Source organism: Gadus morhua, chromosome 11, assembly GCF_902167405.1.
Source record: "Gadus morhua chromosome 11, gadMor3.0, whole genome shotgun sequence".
Taxonomy (NCBI): domain Eukaryota; kingdom Metazoa; phylum Chordata; class Actinopteri; order Gadiformes; family Gadidae; genus Gadus; species Gadus morhua.
Genome location: NC_044058.1, coordinates 15,629,952 through 15,651,167, shown reverse-complemented (window position 1 = coordinate 15,651,167; position 21,216 = coordinate 15,629,952). Strand labels below are relative to the sequence as shown.

Here is a 21,216-nt window from a genome sequence, read left to right as displayed (position 1 = left end):
GGTGTGAAGATGGTGGAAGTGTGGTCTGCGCACCCACACCCTCACCTTAATCCTCACCTATGCGCAAGCTTCTTGCTTCCCCCCCTCCCCCCATAAAAAAAGTCCTCTGGCCTTGTGGAATGGTGGTGGGTACAGGCCAAGGATGTCGCTGGGAGTATCTAGCTAAACCATGCACACAGGCGGCAATGGAGTGATGGTCGTTAAGATTGTGGGATGGAGCAGCGCATCTTTTCGGCAGCTTCCATTGCGACTGAGACTCCACCCCTGAGATGGGGAAGGACCTAGAAAAGGTGGTCCAAAAATTGTCTGCTCCCCATACTCTGGACGGTAAGCCGCAACCGTCAAAGCATCCCCTCTCGTGGTCGAAAAATAAAAGATAAAAAAAATAAGCTAAGCATTGCTTCATGGAACGTTCGCACACTGCTGGACCTGGCTGGAACTCCTGACAGGCCCCACCGCAGGACAGCACTGGTGGCCCTGGAGCTTGCAAGATACAACATTGACCTAGCAGCTCTCAGCGAGACAAGACTACATGGAGAGGACTCCCTGTCAGAGGTTGGTGCTGGGTACACCTTCTTCTGGAAGTGAGTCCCCGAAGGCACTCGCTGTAATCATGGAGTTGGCTTTGCTGTGAGGTCTAAACTGCTGCAGGGCATTCCGGAATCCCCCGTTGGCATCAATGAATGACTGATGACATGGCGCATTCCCCTGGCAAAGGAACGCTTTGCCACCCTCATCAGTGCATATGCACCCACGCTTGATGCCGAGCATAACATCAAAGAGGATTTCTACAGAGCTCTTGAAACCGTATTACAGAAAACCCCGGCTACGGACAGGCTCATACTCATGGGAGATTTCAATGCCAGAGTGGGCACGGAGCACCTGGTATGGAGTAAAGTCATTGGCCAGCATGGAGTGGGGAAGATGAACCACAACGGGCTCAGACTCCTCTCCCTCTCTGCAGAGCACCAGCTGGTCATTACCAACACCATCTTCCAGATGAAGAACAGGCTTAAGACCACCTGGCAGCACCCCAGCTCAAAACATTGGTATCTCCTCGACTATGTGATTGTCCGTCAAAAGGACAGAAAAGATGTCCTCACCACCCGTGTCATTTGCGGATCTGGGTGCTGGACTGACCACCTCATGGTCAGATCCAAACTACTTAATAGCATTCAACCCCGGGGCCCGAGGACAGCTCCAATCAAGATACTCAACCGTACAGCGCTGAACAGCCCCACCACCAAAGACAACCTTCGACGGCTCCTTACTGAAAACCTCTATAAGATCCCGGAGGAATCAGCCGACTGGCCAGCCCTGCGCCAGGCTATTCATAGCGCAGCTATAGAGGTGCTCGGTCAGTCAAGGAAACGTCACCAGGACTGGTTTGACTGTACCTCAACTGAGATACAGTCACTTCTAATAACCAAGCATGAGGCCCACAAAGCTCTCCTGTCCTGCCCTGGATCTCCCACCCTTAAAACCACCTTTACTGCTGCAAGAACAGCAACCCAGCGAGCCCTCCGGAATATGGAGGACACCTGGTGGGTGCAAAAGGTGCAAGAGATCCAGAACCTGGCAGATTGCAACAACATTCAAGGCTTTTACAATGCCATAAAAACATTGTACGGCCCCAGGAAGCGGGCGATTGACCCAGTCCGATCAGCTGATGGGTCCACACTCTTCAAGGACCGCCACGAGATTCTTGCCCGTTGGGCAAATCATTTTGAGAGTCTCCTCAACCACACCAACCCTGTCGATCCACATATTCTGGATAATCTCCCAGACCTCCCGCCAACCACGCACCTGGACACCCCAACACTGTACTCAGAAATCCAGCGAGCCATTGCAGGGCTGAAGAACAATAAAAGCGCTGGACCAGATGGAATCCCTGCAGAGGTTTTCAAAAACGGAGGATACATCCTCACGCGTCGCCTGCACCTCCTTATCCAGAACATCTGGGAACATTGGACCCTCCCACAGTACTGGAAGAATGCTAACATCGTGGTCATTTATAAACAGAGAGGAGGCAGAGCAGTATGCGGCAACAACCGCGGAATATCTCTCCTCTCCATCGCAGGGAAAGTCCTGGCCAAGATCATGCTCAGCCGATTGGTTGAACTTGAGCACATCTCAGAAGTTGTGATTCCGGAAACACAGTGTGGTTTCCGGAAGACCAGATCCACAACAGATATGGTTTTTGTCTTGAGGCAGCTGCTGGAGAAGAGCCAAGAGCATCACAAAGACCTTTACATAGCCTTCATCAACCTCATCAAAGCTTTTGACACCGTCAACCGTGAGTTGGTCTGGAAATACCTCCGCAAACTTGGGGTACCACCCAAGTTTCTTAGCATCCTACAGCAGCTGCATGATGGGATGCAAGCCAGAGTGCTCACAGGAGAACTCCAGTCAGAGTTTTTCAAGGTAAACGTTGGGGTGTCTTGGCTCCGGTGCTCTTTAACATCCTCCTCTCTGCTATCACCTGCCTCTTTCACAGTGTCATGGGACATGAAGACGGTGCCCATGTGGAATACCGCCTTGATGGAAGCCTCTTCAACATCCGTCGGCTCCAGGCCCACCCAAAGACAAAGACCCGCCAAATCTGTGAGCTTCAGTATGCTGATGACTGTGCCATCTTAGCTCACAGCCCGGACTCTATGCAGCACGCCCTCAACACAATATCCAGTCTGTACCAATCCTTTGGCCTACAGGTTAACATTCAAAAAACCGAGGTCATGTCCCATCTCAACACCCCCGCCCCCATCCCCCCCGGTTTCCACATACATGGTGTTCCAATTAAAACAGTGGTTCACTTCACTTACCTTGGCTCCACTTTGTCCTCATGCTGCTCCCTTGACACAGAAATACACACCCGGATCAATAAAGCCTCATCATCTTTTTCTTTTTCGACGCCTGCGCAGCAGGGTTTTTGAAAACCGTAACCTGAAGGTCAGTACCAAGGTCGCTGTATACAACGCGCTATGTTTCTCCACTCTGCTTCATGGGGCAGAGTCATGGACCCCATACCGCCGACACATCAGCAACCTAGAGGCCTTCCATATCCGCTGCCTACAGAAGATCCTCGGTCTGTCCTGGGAAGATCGAATCCCCCATACAGACATCCTCAGCAACACCGGCTCAATCTGTATGGAAGCAGCTTTGGCCAAAAAACATCTGCGCTGGTTAGGGCACACCATACGCATGCCTGAGCACCGCCTGCCCTGCCAAGTCCTCTACAGCCAACTAATGGGCGCAAAGCGCTCCGCTGGAGGGCAAAAGTGGCGCTTTAAGGACTACACCAGGGACCTCCTAAAGCGAGCAAACATCCCCCTCACACAGCTTGAAACTCTGGCACTCAACAGACCAGCCTGGCAGGTAACTTGTGCCACTGCAGTTTGTCAAATTCACCAAACTAACCAAGACCGACGCTCCGAGAGGCGCATCCAGAGACACCAGTGGGCGGCTGGTACCTTTCTGGCATCTGGTTTCCCTTGCTCCATCTGCGGACGAATGTGTGGCTCAAGGATCGGACTCTACGCCCATGAGAAGTGGCACCAGCGGTCAATGTCATTGAACCCCCCCCCCCCCCTCCCCCACCCCCATCCCGGGAGCAAGCGTCATCATCGGACACGATGGACAGCTATGGGTGTGTGTGTGTGTGTGTGTGTGTGTGTGTGTGTGTGTGTGTGTGTGTGTGTGTGTGTGTGTGTGTGTGTGTGTGTGTGTGTGTGTGTGTGTGTGTGTGTTTTGTGAGAGAAGAATTATAGCCCAGGACTCAAGCAATGCCAGACTCAGAAAATAAAACAGCTGTCAGACAATGAATTACTGTTCTGTGAACCGTCCAGTACTTTTTTGAGGAGGGGATGAGGACGTTCTGGGAGGGCGTCAACAACCACCCACGCGCAAACATGCATACGCACACACATTACACACATGCAAACACACGCACGCGCACGCACACACGCACGCGCACGCACACACACACACACATATGTACACACACACAAACCACACAACCATGTGGACGCACACACACTCATGTGTGAATGGGGGGGGGGGGGGGGGTCTTAGCCCTCCTCCACTGAGATTCTGTTGCTAAATAACCTGAGTTTGATTTGAGCATAATGTCATCTTCGACAGCGATACAGCTGATGATCCCGGTGCCTCCAGCACAGTGATTCAGGGGCAGATTCTGTGTCGGTAGTCTTCAACCTCTCCCCATCCACAGGAGAATTGTCTTTCATCTCTTCACCAGTGCCTCGTATTACCCTGCTCTTTTGTCAGTGCTGCCATCTGGGCCCTTGCCTGGTCACTGAGGAGCAGGCCGAAACAGGGTTTATTTGTCTCCCAAACAAATGTTGTCGGTTGAGGTTGTTTTCTCTGAGCAAACTATTGTGTCGGCTATACACAAGTCAGGCAAAACACAGTTTTGCCCGGCTCTTATTCGGTCAAGTCAAATCCCCTCATCCATTTGTAAATATAAAGCAATTTTGAGAGCTCTTTCAGGCATATAGTTGACGATTAAATGGTTGCATGTGGATGAAAATGAACTCTGCATGATGGCCATCCAGATAAGAAACAGACGGCTGAAGTACATTGGGAAGTTGCGGCGAATGTCGTTTATTTAATTATGATTACTTTCCCACATGAACCGTCGCCAAAGATATCCATTAGTAATAGCAAAACACAGTGCGCCGTCCTAATTGCTGTAAAGTGCTTATAAATATATATATATATATAACTTTTTTTTACGTGCATGGCTTGTGTTATGCATCACGCTAAAGTGTTCCAGACAGTCGCTGAGGTCATGGAAGCGTTGTGTGAGTGGTGACCTCACTCATGACTGTTCCTGACCATTTCACTGCGAGGCTTTTACTTTGTAAGGTCACCGGAGGAACCGCAGCGGTACCTCACCGTTGTAGACTCGACTGGCATGCAGATCCATTAGGATAGGGCAGACAGGACCAGAAAAGAGGAGAACATGGATAGAGGACGCAGCATAATACAACAGTACAGAAAAAAACACACACAATACAATGCAGAATACACCACGACTGATTCCCTAAGCAGCAGAACGATTTAATCACATAAAGACCTTAAGTTTCAGTGTAGGCCTATTGTACCAATTCCATTCCCCGTCTATTTTTCTTCCCACTGCAGAATACAAATTATAGTGTGTCTAAAGGAGATATTGTTCAATGTGCAAATAGGACCCAAACACCGCAATCAGACTGGATCAAGCTGGGAGTCATTCGTTCACTTTGATCAGTATTGTTCTCAAGGCATTTAATGAACCGCGCCAGGACTCTGAGCGAGTCATAGCCACAGGATGGGGAAGATGCCGATCAGCATCAGGACAATAACTTTTGAATGAAGTGCTTGAATGATAGGATTAAAGTAATATGAATAAAGTCAGTATATTTTACATACAAAAGCTGGATGAATATAATAGCTACAAATAAGTATTTAAATCACAATGAAACACTCAAAACAAGGAAAGCAAATGCAAACAGCATAATGTTTGGGAGATCACACGATAAAATCTTGATCTCACACATACACATCCACACATGCACACTGATGCAGATTGACTAGTGTCATCCCTGACATTTGGAAACACAAGTTGCATTAAGGATTCTATATGTGGAGGAACTTCGAGGGGCGAAGTGCGGTCAGATATAATGATTTAACTTCTCTCTGTGTCACATACACACACACACACATACACACACACACACACACACACACACACACACCCACTAACATGCACACACACACACACACACACACACACTAACACGCACACACACAAACACACACACACACACACACACACACACACACACACACACACACACACACACACACACACACACACACACACACACACACCAACACAATACCCTTACATGTACAGTCTATCATTAATCTCTGGCAAACATTTTCTCTAGTGACGATAATCCTTGTGATTTCGTCCCGGTACAAATCAATAACACGCCCCTCACAACTCATCAGCCAATTACAGGGACTTTAACCTTCTATGGATCCGACCCACGCTCACCTTTGCCCTCGTCCTTTGAACGACTTTGCTCGGAATTTGTGTTTTCGTGCCTGTTGTGTGTTTTTGTCTGAATTGTTTCCACAAGCATATCGGGGAAATCCACGGGTAGTACATTTGAAGAGTGCACAGCTGTGACACACATACCGCTGGCCTCCTGCATCTTGTATTGGTTTGTTTTTACACAAATCGCTACAGAAAAGGAGGCTTGATTGGGATAAATATATACTTTAAAAATATATATGTATTCAACATTTCAAATAATTTCAATGTTTCTAACATTGGTTGATTTATGGGAGGACCACACACAGTGTCGGCGCGCTGTGTCGGGCTGGACTGAGCTGCTGCAGGGGGAGGGAGAACAGGGATTCGGACAGTGCCACAGTTGGGTCCGGTCAATTGTTAGAGGCTCAGAGTATGAGGCGGGACTTGACCAGAAAAACATATTGCGGTAGGTCTCTGACCTACCGCACTCCGACAGCCCCCCCCCCGCCCTGCACTGTTAACAACACACATGATGAATGCTGCTTTGACTGTATAAACTCACCATACTGCAATATGTCCACTCGCTTGACTTGGGTGTTTGTGTATGTTTATGTGTGTGTATGTGTATGTGTGTTTGTGTGTGTGTGTGTGTGTGTGTGTGTGTGTGTGTGTGTGTGTGTGTGTGTGTGTGTGTGTGTGTGTGTGTGTGTGTGTGTGTGTGTGTGTGGGTGTGTGTGTGTGTGTGTGTGTGTGTGTGTGTGTGTGTGTGTGTGTGTGTGTCGCTCTCTTTACGTATGTATAAACGTGTGTGTTTTTCTTGTGTGTTTGGCTGTCCATAAGTGTGAAATACATGTGCTCATTTCTGTTCTTTAACATATTGAAATGAAGTCCAGTTCAGGAGCCCCCAGCACTTCACAGATGAGGCAGAAAATGCAACAACAATGGGCTTTCACTCACCAAAGCCTAAACATAAACCACCAACAATAGCGACCCCCCCAGCCCTCCCCAGTCCTTCATTTGATTTTGCAACCATCAGCAGAATGGACTAATCCCAACTAAATGTGCCAAATCCGGGCCGTTTCTTTTCTAAGTGGAAATCATTTGCCAAATGTCCCCACTTATTTCATAAAAAGATTCATGACGAGAAAAATGTCAAAAAAGATGTCTGAACTCACTCGGTTTTCATGCCGCAGAGATGCTATAAGCGGGCAGCCAGGCGCTCAGGATGATGGAAAATGAATATGTTCCCAAGTTATGCAATAGCCCATCTGTAAGAGTCTGTAAACACACACTTCAAATGGAACGCGGAATTCCCTGTGTTTGCTTGGGATGGCGAGGGCTCTGTATCTGTGGGCGATATTCGAAACATGTAGGATGATGTTTCGGGGTTGTGGTGTTCGACTCTGTTGATGTGGTTCTTTTCTTATACACATTACTATTAACGGAAATTCTTACACATTTCGTTGTTCATTTGCTCTATCGTTACGCCAGGTTAGATGTGTGAGGGTATGTGGGGGTTCTCTTGTTTACAGCGAATATGTGCTCATTGTAGCTACAATACTGCTGCTGGAATTGCTTTCCAATAATAGTGGCAACACAAGGATTAACAGGCCGTGACAAGGAGCTGATGGAGTGATGCCCTATGTTCGGGTCCAGCTTCACTGCTAAGATGATAGTTCAACCCATAACAACTCTGTTTGGTAAGAGTAGTGGAAACACAATTCAAACCATGAATTTTAAGTAACAATTGTAACAATTTGGAATGGTTGTAAGCTTCCATGTTTGTCTTAAAATGTGTGCACACTGCATACAATGGGTTTCTCTGTGTATAAACCAATAAGTGTGTGTGTGTGTGTGTGTGTGTGTGTGTGTGTGTGTGTGTGTGTGTGTGTGTGTGTGTGTGTGTGTGTGTGTGTGTGTGTGTGTGTGTGTGTGTGTGTTTGTGTATGTGTGAGTGTGTATTTGTGTATGGGTGTGTGTATTTGTGTGCAATTGTGGGAGTGTGTGTGTGTATTTGTGTGTGTGTGTGTGTGTGTGTATATGTGAGTGTGTGTTTGTGTATTTGTGTCTGTATTTGTGTGCATTTGTGTGAGTGTGTGTGCGTGTGTGTTTGTGTGTTGGCTGGATCTGCCATGTCATTCATCTTGTGGCCTAGATTAATCATCTTAGATGCTTAAGTGACAGTGATAATGACATTACCATTGCTGCTAAATATATCCGTCCCTCGCCTCCTCTGCATACATGTTTCTCACTTCACGCCCTGCCCCAAGGCACCCCATAATAAACGGTTCCTTCTGCATCAAAACCCGTTTTATCTCACCTACAGCATAGAAATGCTGAATCTGTTGGGGAGTATTTGAAACTGTCCTAAAAAGAGAGACGTGTGTGTGTCTGTGGGACTTTGTGGTTGTGTTTGTGGGTGTGTGGGCGTGTATTTGTGAGTTTGTGTGTGGGTGTGCGTGTTTATGTGCGTAGGTGTGTGTGTTTGTGTGCCAGGCTGTGTGTGTTTGTGTGTCAATGTGTGCACAACCCGGGGGAGTTGTGTGGGAAACGAGGTGTTGTGTGTGCGGGGAAATCGAGAGAATTTGCTGAGCGAGCAAAGATATTCATTAGGCACAAAAAGCGCTTTCAGGCGTTTTCGCTTTTTTGGGAGGACAGATGCAGGTCCAACCACTGTCACCAGCAGGTCTTTCCCTGCAGTCGTAGCCCAGGGCTTGAGATCTGAATGGGCCTATAAATCCTGTAGGTCCCTGGCATGGGAGGGCCTCTGATTAGTCGACCATCAGAACCCTGCTAAGAGCCGATAAGTAAAAATTAAAGAAATATATATTTCACAGTATGTGTCTCTGTGGTTTGGGTTTTATCAGTCATATCAATGTTGTGTCTTGTCCATTTTATTATTAACCACAAATAAAAAACACTCTTGATTAAAAAGAAAACACACGTATATATTGAAACATAATCCATGCATATGAAGAAGATGGATCAATTCACTATAAGGTAGTAAACAGCCGGTAGCTTATGTGGCTTTGCATTATGAAGTGCACTCAACGTCATATGTGTGGTACTAAAGTCAGAAAGGGCCAACTCAGGAGGTTAGAACACACGACACAGTGGAGTTTAGTTATCTTTTTTTTTATTGATGGAAATGTTTTTCTCATCAGCAACAAAAAGTATAAGAACTGCAAAAAAAGGAGAAAAAAACGAACAGAAGGCTAATGAGAACTTATCCGTTGCAGTCTGATCACAGATTCAAAAGCGCTGCAATGGCTGCAGTGTCCGATAAATGTTTTTTTAAAAATGACAATCATAAAAAATATACACACAAGACCGGATTGTTTTCCGTGTATCTTTAAGGTTGATTGTAAAGACTGCATCAGCCGAAAATTGACATTTTAAACAATGCATGTACAAGACAATGCAGAAACCAACAATCTCTAAACCGACAGGCACAGTACTAAAAGACAGGCAGACTAGAGCTAGCTAGAAAGTCAACTCTGTACAGAGCTTTTAAAACGACAACACATTGCCCACACAATCCACAGGTTAGTGTCAAAAATGGATGGTCCTTCGGAAAGAAATCAATAAAGCAGATTATAATCGGGAGTATGTAAGACCGAGCAAACAAAACAGAATTCCTATTGGATGATAGAACACCACCAGACGCACACACACACACACACGGACGCGCGCACACACACACACACACACACACGTATATGCAAAATCTGATTCAAGAAAAAAACCGGAGATCACTCTGGTTTCCCCCAAAAAGATGAAGACCTGCAGCATAAACTAAAGTTAGCACCCTTACTTTAAGCGGGACAGCAAGTGCCAAAAGGCAAGGGGGCCTGGGGGTCTGAACCCCAGCACCAGCTGCACCCATCTCTCCAGGCCTCTCTTTCAAACTCTTCCATTGTCCACGCTGTCCTGCGCTCACTCTCCCCCTTCACTCTCTCCCTGCATCTACCCCCTCTCTTTAGCTCAGTCTCAATATCAACATCAAAATGTCTCACTTTTTTTAACCAATGAGATCACATTCAAGCGTACTGTGGCTTATTTGGCACTTTAGTTTCCTGTTCTTTTCCTGCCTTCCTCAATTCAAGGGCCTCCTCTCTCCATATCCAATGAGTGACAGAGACACAGCAGGGCTCAGTCCTACGCCTTGGTCAGCACCTGCGGAATTCCCTGCTTGGGTGCTACAGCAAATACTGTCCCCTCATCTGAGGTGTCTCTGCAAATATGGCTGAGTGAGGGAGTGCATGGGCAGCACACCAGGCTCTCTGTCTACTGATTTCTGTGAACACAGCCATTCCCCTTTCTCTCTCTTAACCAATCTAGCTCGGTCTCTCTTTCGGGTACTTCCTTCAAGTTTGGTGGTGAGCGCAATACATGAGATATGTGATTCACGGATACAGACTATACAGGAACTATATATGGAGCTACGCCTGGAGCTTAGCCTACTGTGAGACAATCATATTGAATGATTGGCCCTGTTCACCATTGACCAATGAGTAAGATCCTTCTTGTCTAGGTATATATCTAGTACCGTTCCAGAGGTTTTAGTTTTCTTTAGAGGTGTATTTGCTTGATGGAAAAATATAAACAGACTATTTGTTATAAACAGGATTTTGCAACAACCAATCAATCCCATACTTTGCTGCTCCAAAAAAGTATTATCTGCACCTTTAACTATAAAACAGTAACACAGGGCACCCTATTTTTCTTGGTCTTTGTCCATGGCCACATCGACCACAACTGCGCACGAAATGTAATTTCACACGTACATTCACAGGCCAAGGGTGCTGCTGTTGTGTGTGTGACGGTTAGCAGAGTGTGAGGCTTGTTCACCATACACACGCCCCTTTTAAACCTTTATCTCCTTTTCAGCCTACAGAAAGGCCTTAGGCACTTATTATTAAACACATATGAACATATACAAATACATTTTACATTATATATATATATATATAAATATATATAATGTTTCATTCTTCCCATGAAAACCTGGGTATTATCTTTTAGAAATAATCAAAATCTTTGGTCTGTAAACAACCATCAATATATCCAAATGAATGGTAAAGAGATTTTGCCATTCTGCCTCATAATGACAACCTTTCCTCTGTTCATCTGGAGAGAGAGAGAGAGAGAGAGAGAGAGAGAGAGAGAGAGAGAGAGAGAGAGAGAGAGAGAGAGAGAGAGAGAGAGAGAGAGAGAGAGAGAGAGAGAGAGAGAGATGAATGAATAGATGAATGAAAACACAGAATGAGGCTACAGAGCGACCGTCCACCCCTGAGAAGAAACGGGCCTGTTCGTAGTTGAGTTGTTTGACGAACAAGTGTTGCCTCCAGGTAAGGAGTGCTGGCCCTGCTATGGAGATGTGCTGGCTAATCGCTTTCTGGACAGCATCAGTCCTTCTGGGACAGAGTCAGTGGAAATTCTGCATCGACTCAGAATTTTAAGCCATCACAGGTTGATTTCTTTCCCCAATTTCGATAATTACTTAAAAATCGCCCCTAGGGCGGCAAAATCGGTTATATTCACAGTGACTATTCTGCCTGGAGAGCCATCTGTTCTTCGCTTAGCATTCAAACTCAAAGTATGAACAACAAAAAGACAAGCTTTGATGCAAAACATTAAGATGCAGAGTCATTTTCTTCCTTTCTTCCTTTTAGCTGCTTCTTTTAGCTGCAAAAAAAAAAAAAAAAAAAGACGAACAAAAACATCACTGGGGGGAGGGGGGGGGGTTGCAAGGTTTGGCCGGCACTTCCTCAAAACATACCGCTCAGACTCTCCCTCGCGTTTCCCCTCGGCCGGAACCGGAGCTCAGTTACACGGCAGCCAGGTGGAGTAGGCGGGCTGCTGGCAGGCGAACATGGGCTGCACCTGCGCTATGTAGTAGTTGCTAAAGTTGCCGTCTGCCACGTAGGGGGCGGGCTGGTAGTAGCAGGTGACGTTGGCCACGTTGGGGATAACGTTCTGCTCGGCCAGCACGCGCACCGCCAGCATGGCGATCAGCCCCAGGGTCTGGCGCCTCTCGTGCCCCATCAGGCACACGGTGCTCTCGTTGACCACGCCGTGCAGCGTCATCAGGTAGTCGTACTTGCGGTCCTCCAGCCCCACAAAGTGGTTCTGCAGGTAGGACTCGAGCTTGCGCTGCTGCTCGCCGATGTCCGAGAAGTCGATGAAGAAGCGGGAGCACATGTAGCGCTGCAGCGACTTCATCTCCGTCTCCGACTCCGCCCGGAAGTCCCTCACCAGCAGGTGGCAGTACTTGAGGAGCCCCCCGCCGCGGATCTCCTCGGGGTTGCGCGTGCAGATAACCTTGTGACACAGGTGGTCCAGGGCCGCGCCGAAGTCGCCGTAAACGCTCTCGCCCACGACGGTGGGGTGGAAGGTCTCAGCCATGGGGTTCTCGGAGCACTCGTAGAACTGCAGCAGGGAGTCCAGGCGGATCTGGAAGGAGTCCACGCTGAACTCAAACTGCCGCCGGAGAGAGTCCACGAACTTTAGCTCCACGTTCTTCCCCCGGTTGTTGGAGAGCGAGATGAGGCTCCAACGGTCCGAGTCGTTGCACACTTTCACCATCTTTTGCACATATGCTTCCTGAGTGATTCAGTTTGTGTGTGTGTGTGTGTGTGTGTGTGTGTGTGTGTGTGTGTGTGTGTGTGTGTGTGTGTGTGTGTGTGTGTGTGTGTGTGTGTGTGTGTGTGTGTGTGTGTGTGTGTGTGTGTGTGTGTGTGTGTGTGTTTGTGTCAGGGAGAGAAGAGGAGAGAAGAGGAGAGTGAGTACATGATTCCATATGCCATTCAATATTCATTGAATATAAAGACATGTGATTTCCCTAAAAATTCCTGCGACATCTCTGAATTCTGAATGATGCTGTGTGGCCGAAATAAACAGTTTTTATTTGTAATACACTTTAAACACCCTTAATAGGCTATAAACCGAAACCGAATCATGGGATGAGTGAACTGAATAAAGGCAAATAAATTGGAACTATCTTGCGGTCAAGACCCATGTCCGACTTCTACACTTTAACTTTTTATTTATAGCCTATATTTGTACGGAGTTTTTTATTTGATTTGGGACCCAAGATGGCGCCAGTGTGACATGTGTTTACACTGTGACGTCTGCTGCAACTGGGGAATAAAACGACACTTAGCATATCCACAACTGATCTGACAATCATTGCTATTTTGTGCCATTCTCACGTCAGGTTATATTTATTCCCAGTTTGATTGACGCCATTAAAGCCCATAAGGTATACTTGCCCTAGAATGTGGGATCTAGGTGGCTCAAGGCAATTGGTTTAACGTCATCCTCTTAACCACAGAAACCCAACTATAGGCCTACTATCACTCGGCTAATCTAATTGTAAAGCAAGCCATGCGCACTTTTCCGCTGAACGGTGCAGATGGATCGAGTTTCTATAATCGGTTCATTACTGCATTAATTAAACGGACCCATTTAGGGTGGTCGTGTTGGCCTACCTTTAACGTTAACGGTGATATTCTCTCTTTGTTGACGCAGTCGGGCAGAAAATCTAGAAGACAGTCCAAAACAATGTCCTTCACAATCTGGAAATCACTTTCCCCCTTCATGTCTGCGCAGAAGATGAGGTCCAGGTCCTTGTAGCCCAGCCCGCTGTCCTCGTGGAGGACGTGGCTGGCGGCGGAGCCGTTCAGCCGCACGTCGCGGACGTGGATGTGCTTCTCCTCCATCCGACTACGCACCACCTTGACGATCTGCCCTGGCTTCACCTCCAGGGTGGGGAAGTTGCCCCGGCCGTGGATGGGGATGGTCTCCGTGAGGATGGCGTCGAGACGCTGCACTTGCTCCCAGCTCAGGACGCTGACGTTGCTGCTGCTGCTGCTGCTGCTGCTTCTGCTGCCGTCGGGCAGCCCGGGCACCGAGCTGCCGGTGGCGGCGGAGCTGATGTCGTCCTCGGACATCGTGGGAAGATAATTCAAAGTGTACAGTGATATAAAAGTGGATCTGGTGGAAGTTTTTCAAGAAGTTAAGGGAGATAGACTGGGAGCGAGTTGTATTAAGTTGACCACTGCTTGTTGGGCTTCATCCGTGAGACTCGCTACAGTATAATCTAAACCCACCTCGACTAAATCGCTGTTTTTTTTAAAAATAATTTAGTCAAGTAATTTTAAATGGCACACTACAGCAAGAAATTGGGGGTATGGAAGGCTGTCAACGGAACGTATAAAATCCTTGTGAGTGTGTCGCAGAACGAAGGAGGCTCGACTCGATGGTCAAGAAGAGTTGTAGAGAGAAGTGTGCCCGTCTCGTCTTTCCTTTCGCCTTTTTTTAGAACTTGCGAAACATGTCCGAGGTGCTGCTGCTGCTGATGTCAATGTGTCCGAACACTGCACTGTCTGCACATCACAGGCTTTGCAGATCGCTGATGTTCCTCAAAGGGGTATGGTCGTCCGGCTGTGACTCCATCGCCCAAAGGCACGCCTATGATGACTTTATGAATTTGCATGAATAAGATAGCAAGTCGCACTTGGTTGGCATGCACCCCAACTATCGCTTCTCCGGTTCTTCCAACGCGTCGATCCTAAATGTTATCTCTCGCTCAATATCAAAAAGATATATATTCCAAATTAAATGGGCTGAAGACGTAAAATTAGCACTCTTCCTCCTCTATATTTTAAAAAAAATGGTGATAAAGTTAACTGTTATGAGCGCTGGACCTGTTCGCTTGGTTCTGCGTAAAGGGAGCTCTTTGGACTGGATGTCAGCTGTACTTCACCCCGCCCATCTCTTATCCGTCCACAGCGAAAGAGAGAGGGGGGGGTGGGGGGTGTGAGTCAGAGAGAGAGCGAGAGCGAGTGACACCGATAGAGAGAGGGAGCACCACAGTACTGCATACCACTGTTTCCAACCACTGTACATTTTAACACGATGAGCAACCAACTGCATTTAGAACTTTCTCATGCGCTACCAGTAGGCCTATCTATAGCGATCTCAATCACCCTGGTCAACAATGTGCTCATCGGCATTTTCTTTTCTCATAGCTAATAAGGTGTATACATTAAATATGACGTGTTTCAAATGATATTCAGTTCACACGGTTCGTATTAAGGCTGAAACTCTATTTGTATAGGTCTACATGGCTATTGTTTTTATTCAGGTCCATTTTCTATTCGTTCTTTATAAAGCTTGACCAGCGCATCTAGCCCGTACTAAGTTACTGGATGTTGCCGTGTTGCCATATCGCCCTCTGTGGGTCGGATGGGAAAGTTTGGATTTTTTGGGGGGACACACCAGTTACTGCGGTAGCAAAATTATACAGCACGACAGTGGGGTGTAGGCCTACACCAATCCTCTTCCCTCACCATAATCCTCCATAATGAAGCATATCTATTTTAGACCCCTAAACTCAAAAGGTCATGCACTTAAGATTACTTGAAAGACCACCAGTATTATTGTGATTTACTTGGATGTGTTGTAACCAACCTGTGAAGCAATTTTCCACATTTGTGTACAATAGTTCATCAAATCAACGAATGACATCTCACTGGTCAATATCCTGTCTAGTAAGACCGTAGTGTATATTCCATTTTATAGCATCATGCTCTTTTTATTTTTTAAATAGCATTGGTTGACCCTTTTAAGTTGATGTATTTGCAGAAATCTTCCCAGATGCTTTGAGCTACAGCAACGGATCAAAGACTGTAATAAAAACCGGATCCAAAGATACCCTTCGTATGCTTCTATCCTCATCATGCCAGAAGAGAGAGCACATACTGTTAACAGCTGAGAAGCTTAAATCGAAAGAAAAATAGAAGGACAGACATATAGAGTGAGAGGGAGATTAATGGGAGTGGGCTGTCAAAGAACCATCTTAACACAGTCTCCCCAAGACATGCCTTTGATGATGGAAAAGGGGTTGGAAAATCAGGCTTTTTATCATTCTCCAATCGATTACATCATACAAAAGCCGCTGATGGCCATGTCGGTTTAATCAGAGCCCTGAATGCCGTTGTATCTTTATTATGTAGTTAACGTCCTCTCTGGCGGTCGGGAAGGGCCAGGGGTGAGATTTGAATGCAGCGCCCCACAGCTGGCCTAAGGAAGTTGGGCAAGGAAGGCTGTGGTAGTCAGGGAGAGGGCAGGTGTCACTGAGTATCCATTAGGGCAACGTAAAGCCCTGCGTCACCACTCCCAGCTCTTTAAACCCAGATTATCTCATTTACTATATGGCTTGGTCTTAACTTCATGGCCTATTCAGCACGTCTAGCGTCTGAGTGGTGAAGCGCCTCCCCTAGGCATCCTGGGGCACTACAAGTATAAAGCAAGTCAAGGCAGATTAAGTGGGTGGTGGTAGTATATGTCTATATGATACAATCACACCGTTGCTCTTGTGGCTTTTCCAAACTTTAGTATGCGCTTTCAACCTGTTAGCACACATTTATCGCACATTGAGTAGCTATTATAGTTGTGTGGTGAGCCCTTTTTCCTTTTACTTTTGCTTCTTAGAACTGTCTGTTGATTGGCAGGCGTCATCGAGGTCACATCTCTGTGTAATAGAATTTCACATCTGGAAAAGTGCGTGGAACTATCACTTTGCTCCAATGGACAGAATGCCGGTTTCACCAATGTGTTTCCCAGGTGTGGAATGAAGGTAAGTATGGATTGGCTGGCTCTTGAACTCCAGTGTGCTTGTACATGAGCCATCTTAAGTGGTAAATCAGAGATCTAACCATGGACCCATTCGTAATACGATTAAATAGCCATGAAGCCCCAGTGATCAGGTGCCCAGGAGCCATGGTAGCATCACACCCAGCCACCTCAAGGTCAAATTCATTGACCCGTCGTCAATATTTTGTCCGTAGGCTTTTTTTTTCTGCACTTGTGTATCTGTTTTCTCTCAAACTGTCTCTGTGTTTTCTCCTCAATCTCAACAGTTTTCGTTCATACTGTTCCATTTACTATTTTTCGATTGTAATTTATAAGGATCGAGCAAAGTTATCCGGACGACTGCTTCAGAACCCCCCTTCCCCTCTCCCCACCGTCCCAGGAGCAGCTTGTGTGTTCAAGTTGATTTAGGATTTAGGATGGAAACTCCCCAAAGGGCTCTGTCTCCCGTCGTCCCTTACTCTACTGCACCAAAATACTGTTGACATCCTAAAAATTAGATTAGTTGGGAATGTGTCCACTTACAGTTTCCCAGTGCATGAGTGTGGCAAGCTCTGGCATAAAGGGATCAGGAAGGTCTGATCCCTGCTACCTTATAAAAACATCTTTCACTGTCACACATAGCTCACCTCCGGGGACCATCAACATTTTTTGGAACATTTCGGCCTATTAAATTGCGAAATGGGAGCCCAGGTTTGTGTTCCAACGCCGGTGAGCTGGCTGTGCGAGGTGGATTTATCTCTCATCGGGTCGAGCGTCCCTACGGGAGCTGCCTATTATCTGGGTCCTGCTGGAAACTTAGAACCCCACAAAAAAATAAACCCGTCTTGCCCTGCTTTGATCATTTACGAGTCTAAGCATCCAATAACCACAAGGTTGATGCACTTAAGTAGGCCTACATCCACTCTGGCCTGCGCGTCCTTGGCTCAATTTCGCCCAGGGCAAAGATGCATCCGCTGTGAGCCTCTTCAGACGAGCTATGCCTCTCACAACACTTCTGCGCTGCTGTTCATTCGAGTAGGGCTGAAGCCGCCCCCTTCTTTTTATTCAATTAGGGTACTAATGTGTCACATAAGATGCATGGGTAGCCACCGTCTGCCTGGGATTACCCGGGGTAAAACATTGGGGTCTGGAAGTACTCCCGGCACCACTTCTTTAATTTCTATCTCATTAGGAGCCAATCAGAGGAGCCCTCTGTTGACCTCACTTTAGAGAGCAGACGATTGCGCTCATTAGGCAGCAGGGATGAGTAACCAGGGGAAAGTGAACGTTGATGAGCTGCAAAGTGGGGACGGAGAAGATCACCCAGGCGAGGCGGAAACATCTGCTGCTGCGGGTGTCTGCGTGTCACAAGATGGAAAGAAAAATAAGAGGAGAAACTCAATTCATTCACAATTGTGTCCCCATAGTGAAAACTGATCAGTCTCCTCAGCTGCTGGATCAGACCTGTCAGCAGAGGCTCAAATTATCTGAATTTTGACATGTTATGTTGAGATCCATCTTAAAACTGTGCTCATATATTTAGGCATTATCTCTCCAAACCACTTTCCTGTCAGTTTTAGGGTTGGAAGAAGGTGAATCTTCTTGCTGTGTGAAAACTTCGTCCATTGGGCTGGAAAACTGAACGCTGAAAAGAAACACACTACCTCAGATAGTTACATTGTGCTCTAATAAACATGGTGGCTTTTTTTTGGGGGGGGGGGGATATTGACTCAAAACTGGATGAAATGCTTTGAATTAAAATGCATCACAAAACTGCAAATGACAATAAAAATATGTCCAGTGCTATCATCATCTTCTCCATTTCATCTCTGTTCATCGTGGCCTCTAACCTGTCCGTTAGACGGCCTGTCGTCTCTCTGTCGTCTCAACTTTCGCTTGCCTTCACGGCCATCACCAATGAGCTAACTGCATTTCCAGGTGGCTTGAGTTAGTTTGCGCTATGGATAAATACTACAGCTGCTGACGGCATAGTTGGTTTTGGTTGCGGATCAAGAGCTTGTGGATTGAATTGGATTTCCAGAGTCGGAGTGAGAAAAAAAGGAAGGAACCTGCTTTCTTGCTGCTGCTAGACTAGGAATCTGTCACAATAACGCAGATGTTTTTTTACATGTGTTTGTGTGTGTATGCATGTGTGTTTGGTTGTGTTTTATTTATGTGTGTGTGTGTGTGTTTTATTTGTGTCCGTATCTGTGTGTACAATTTGTGTGTGAATATGTGTGCATGTGTGTGTATGCATGTTTGTGCATGGTACCTGCACTGTTTTTTACCATGCACTCTGTAATCTGAAGTGGTGTCAGGTCCCCTGGGCAGATAGAGTGACGGGCCGGAGAGGCTCCCCCAGGACCCCTTATTATGGGGTGTTTGTGATCCATGACACGCAACGTTTTTTTTTTAATCCAACGGTAGCCAGAAAAAAGATCAGGAATCTGCTGAAACCATTTAGGGAGCTAATGGCCACTGGAGACTCCACATGGATTGATGAGTGGATGAGTGGGATTGTTAAAACACGACCCTATGGAGTTGTTATCTGCAAAGAAGGATTTTAGTGGGTTTTGTTTTGATAAGCTGTGGTTTACTAACCTTGCAAAGCAGCTGGATTCATGAGGTTACGATCAAGAAAAATTATCTCTCTTGTCAGGCGTCAGTAGTTCGGCCCAATCAGTGTCCTATGAGTAACTAGGTGAAATAGGGAAAACTTGATAAGACAGATGGTTCATCCAATCACCTGCCAAGTATTTTAAGTGCCTTTCCCTGTCCAAACAGTTTCACAATTCTAAGTAGCCTATTCATGCTTGGGGAATGAAGTATTCGGAAGGGGCTATAAACCTGTGTTTCTAAAGTGGTTAGTCTACAGTTAGCAAATTTCTAACCTTACTGACACGATTTACACTTTACTAGTGCTGGCCAAATTTTCGGGGAGCGTACCTATGTTCCCCGGGTCCAATGTTCCCCGGGTCCTTTGTTCCCCGCTTTGTATGTGACCAGGGAACATAGGATCTGGCGAGCGAATCATTTTTTCGTAGGATGGTTGGGGCAAGTACCGCCTTTTTCGCCTGTTAGAATGGCTCTCCTCCGATTGGTTAGGGTTAGGGTTGTGTTTAGGGTTAACCCTCACCCTAACCCTAAACCTGACCCTAACCCTTCGCACCTGGGGAACATAGGACCTGGGGAACATAGGGATGACCCCAATATTCGCTATTTACGCGCCAACTGTTGCCCGCTGCCAGCAACTTGATTGAAAGAACGATGAAGCAAAAGAAAAAGAAACGCCCGTTCTCAAAGATTTTAGCTTTTCGTCCATCAAAACTCTAGAAGTCTGAAAGTCTAAAGTCTAAAGTCTAAAGTCTGATCTGTGAGACAAGCCTCAAACAAACAAACACATTAATAAAAAATAAAAGCAGGATTGCAGTCAACGGATGTCTTCCTAGCAACAGCCAGAAATCCGTCCATGCAGGGAGATCCCAAGACCAGAACCCCGGCCAGGAAACACGTGCCTATTTAACGCATCAAATCAAGCACACGGTGGGGGTCAAGAAGAAGTCACCGGGTGGCAGAGACAAGACGAGGAGGCGAAGTGCGGCCGACACGTTCAGCAAGACTAATATCCTTCCTTGGGAGGAGCACCTATGGACTTAGTGAATTTGCCAGCTGAGAGCTAAGGAGCGGCGGTGGAGCCGTTAGCTAATCCCGTGCTAACAGGCTCCGTGTCCACTCGATGGGAAGGAATGGGATTGGTGGGAGCCACGCGTCTTAGTCTGAGACGCGTATGAATAACTCTTAAATCAGGAATCATGGGGGTGCATCCTCTGCCAGAGAGTGAGATGAGGGTGATGGGTCAGTTCATTGGTTCTTCTCTGCCAAGGTACTTAGCTGTTTTAAAGATGTTAACTAGTGTAACCAGTACCTACAACACGAAATGTAACCACAGAGAGCTTGGGGAAACAGCTGCCAGATATCCGCTAGTTAATGCAAAGGCAATGTATGCTGCCTTGCGTACAAGGCCAATTGAAATGGCATGTACTGTCATTTTGCTGCAGTGACGTGACCACATTTCTGCTGAATAGTGTATGCAGTGGCTCTGTTCAAACGGTGCTACTTTTGCCCTATAGGCACTACCTAATAGCCATAATGCACAGCGAAATGATGCACACTTATTCAGCACTGTATACCATGATGCATAATAGCATAGTAATAGGTTTCATAGTTATCGGCTTGTCTATGCGACCAATACACATAGTCCAGATGGATATTCCTTGTCTATGGTGTACTAAAGCGTTCCCTGGAGAATAGGGAGTTACGGAACAATTCATTCATAGCCAGTATTTACGTTGCTTGTACCGATGGCAAATAATAGACACCCTAACAATAATAAGATAGAAGTTCTAAGCCAGGGAATAAGGAAATGCCGGAAGACGTGTTTCAAAGGTATCCGCTAAAAACAGGAAAGCCACAACTACATGGGAAGCCTGAACTAATTATTATTTTCCAGGAAAAGAAGGATTCATCAATCC

At 46.5% G+C, this 21,216-nt stretch overlaps 1 protein-coding gene across 1 annotated transcript; it reads right to left on the bottom strand.

Moving 5' to 3' along the window:
* Positions 1–9,162: 9,162 nt before the first annotated feature.
* On the bottom strand, positions 9,163–14,834 carry tent5aa (terminal nucleotidyltransferase 5Aa). The gene is made up of 2 exons (XM_030369935.1): positions 13,537–14,834; positions 9,163–12,649 (listed from the first exon to the last, which is right to left on the bottom strand). Exons 1-2 carry the CDS (start codon positions 13,996–13,998, stop codon positions 11,870–11,872), a joined length of 1,242 nt encoding a protein of 413 aa, XP_030225795.1. The 5' UTR covers positions 13,999–14,834; the 3' UTR covers positions 9,163–11,869.
* Positions 14,835–21,216: the final 6,382 nt, after the last annotated feature.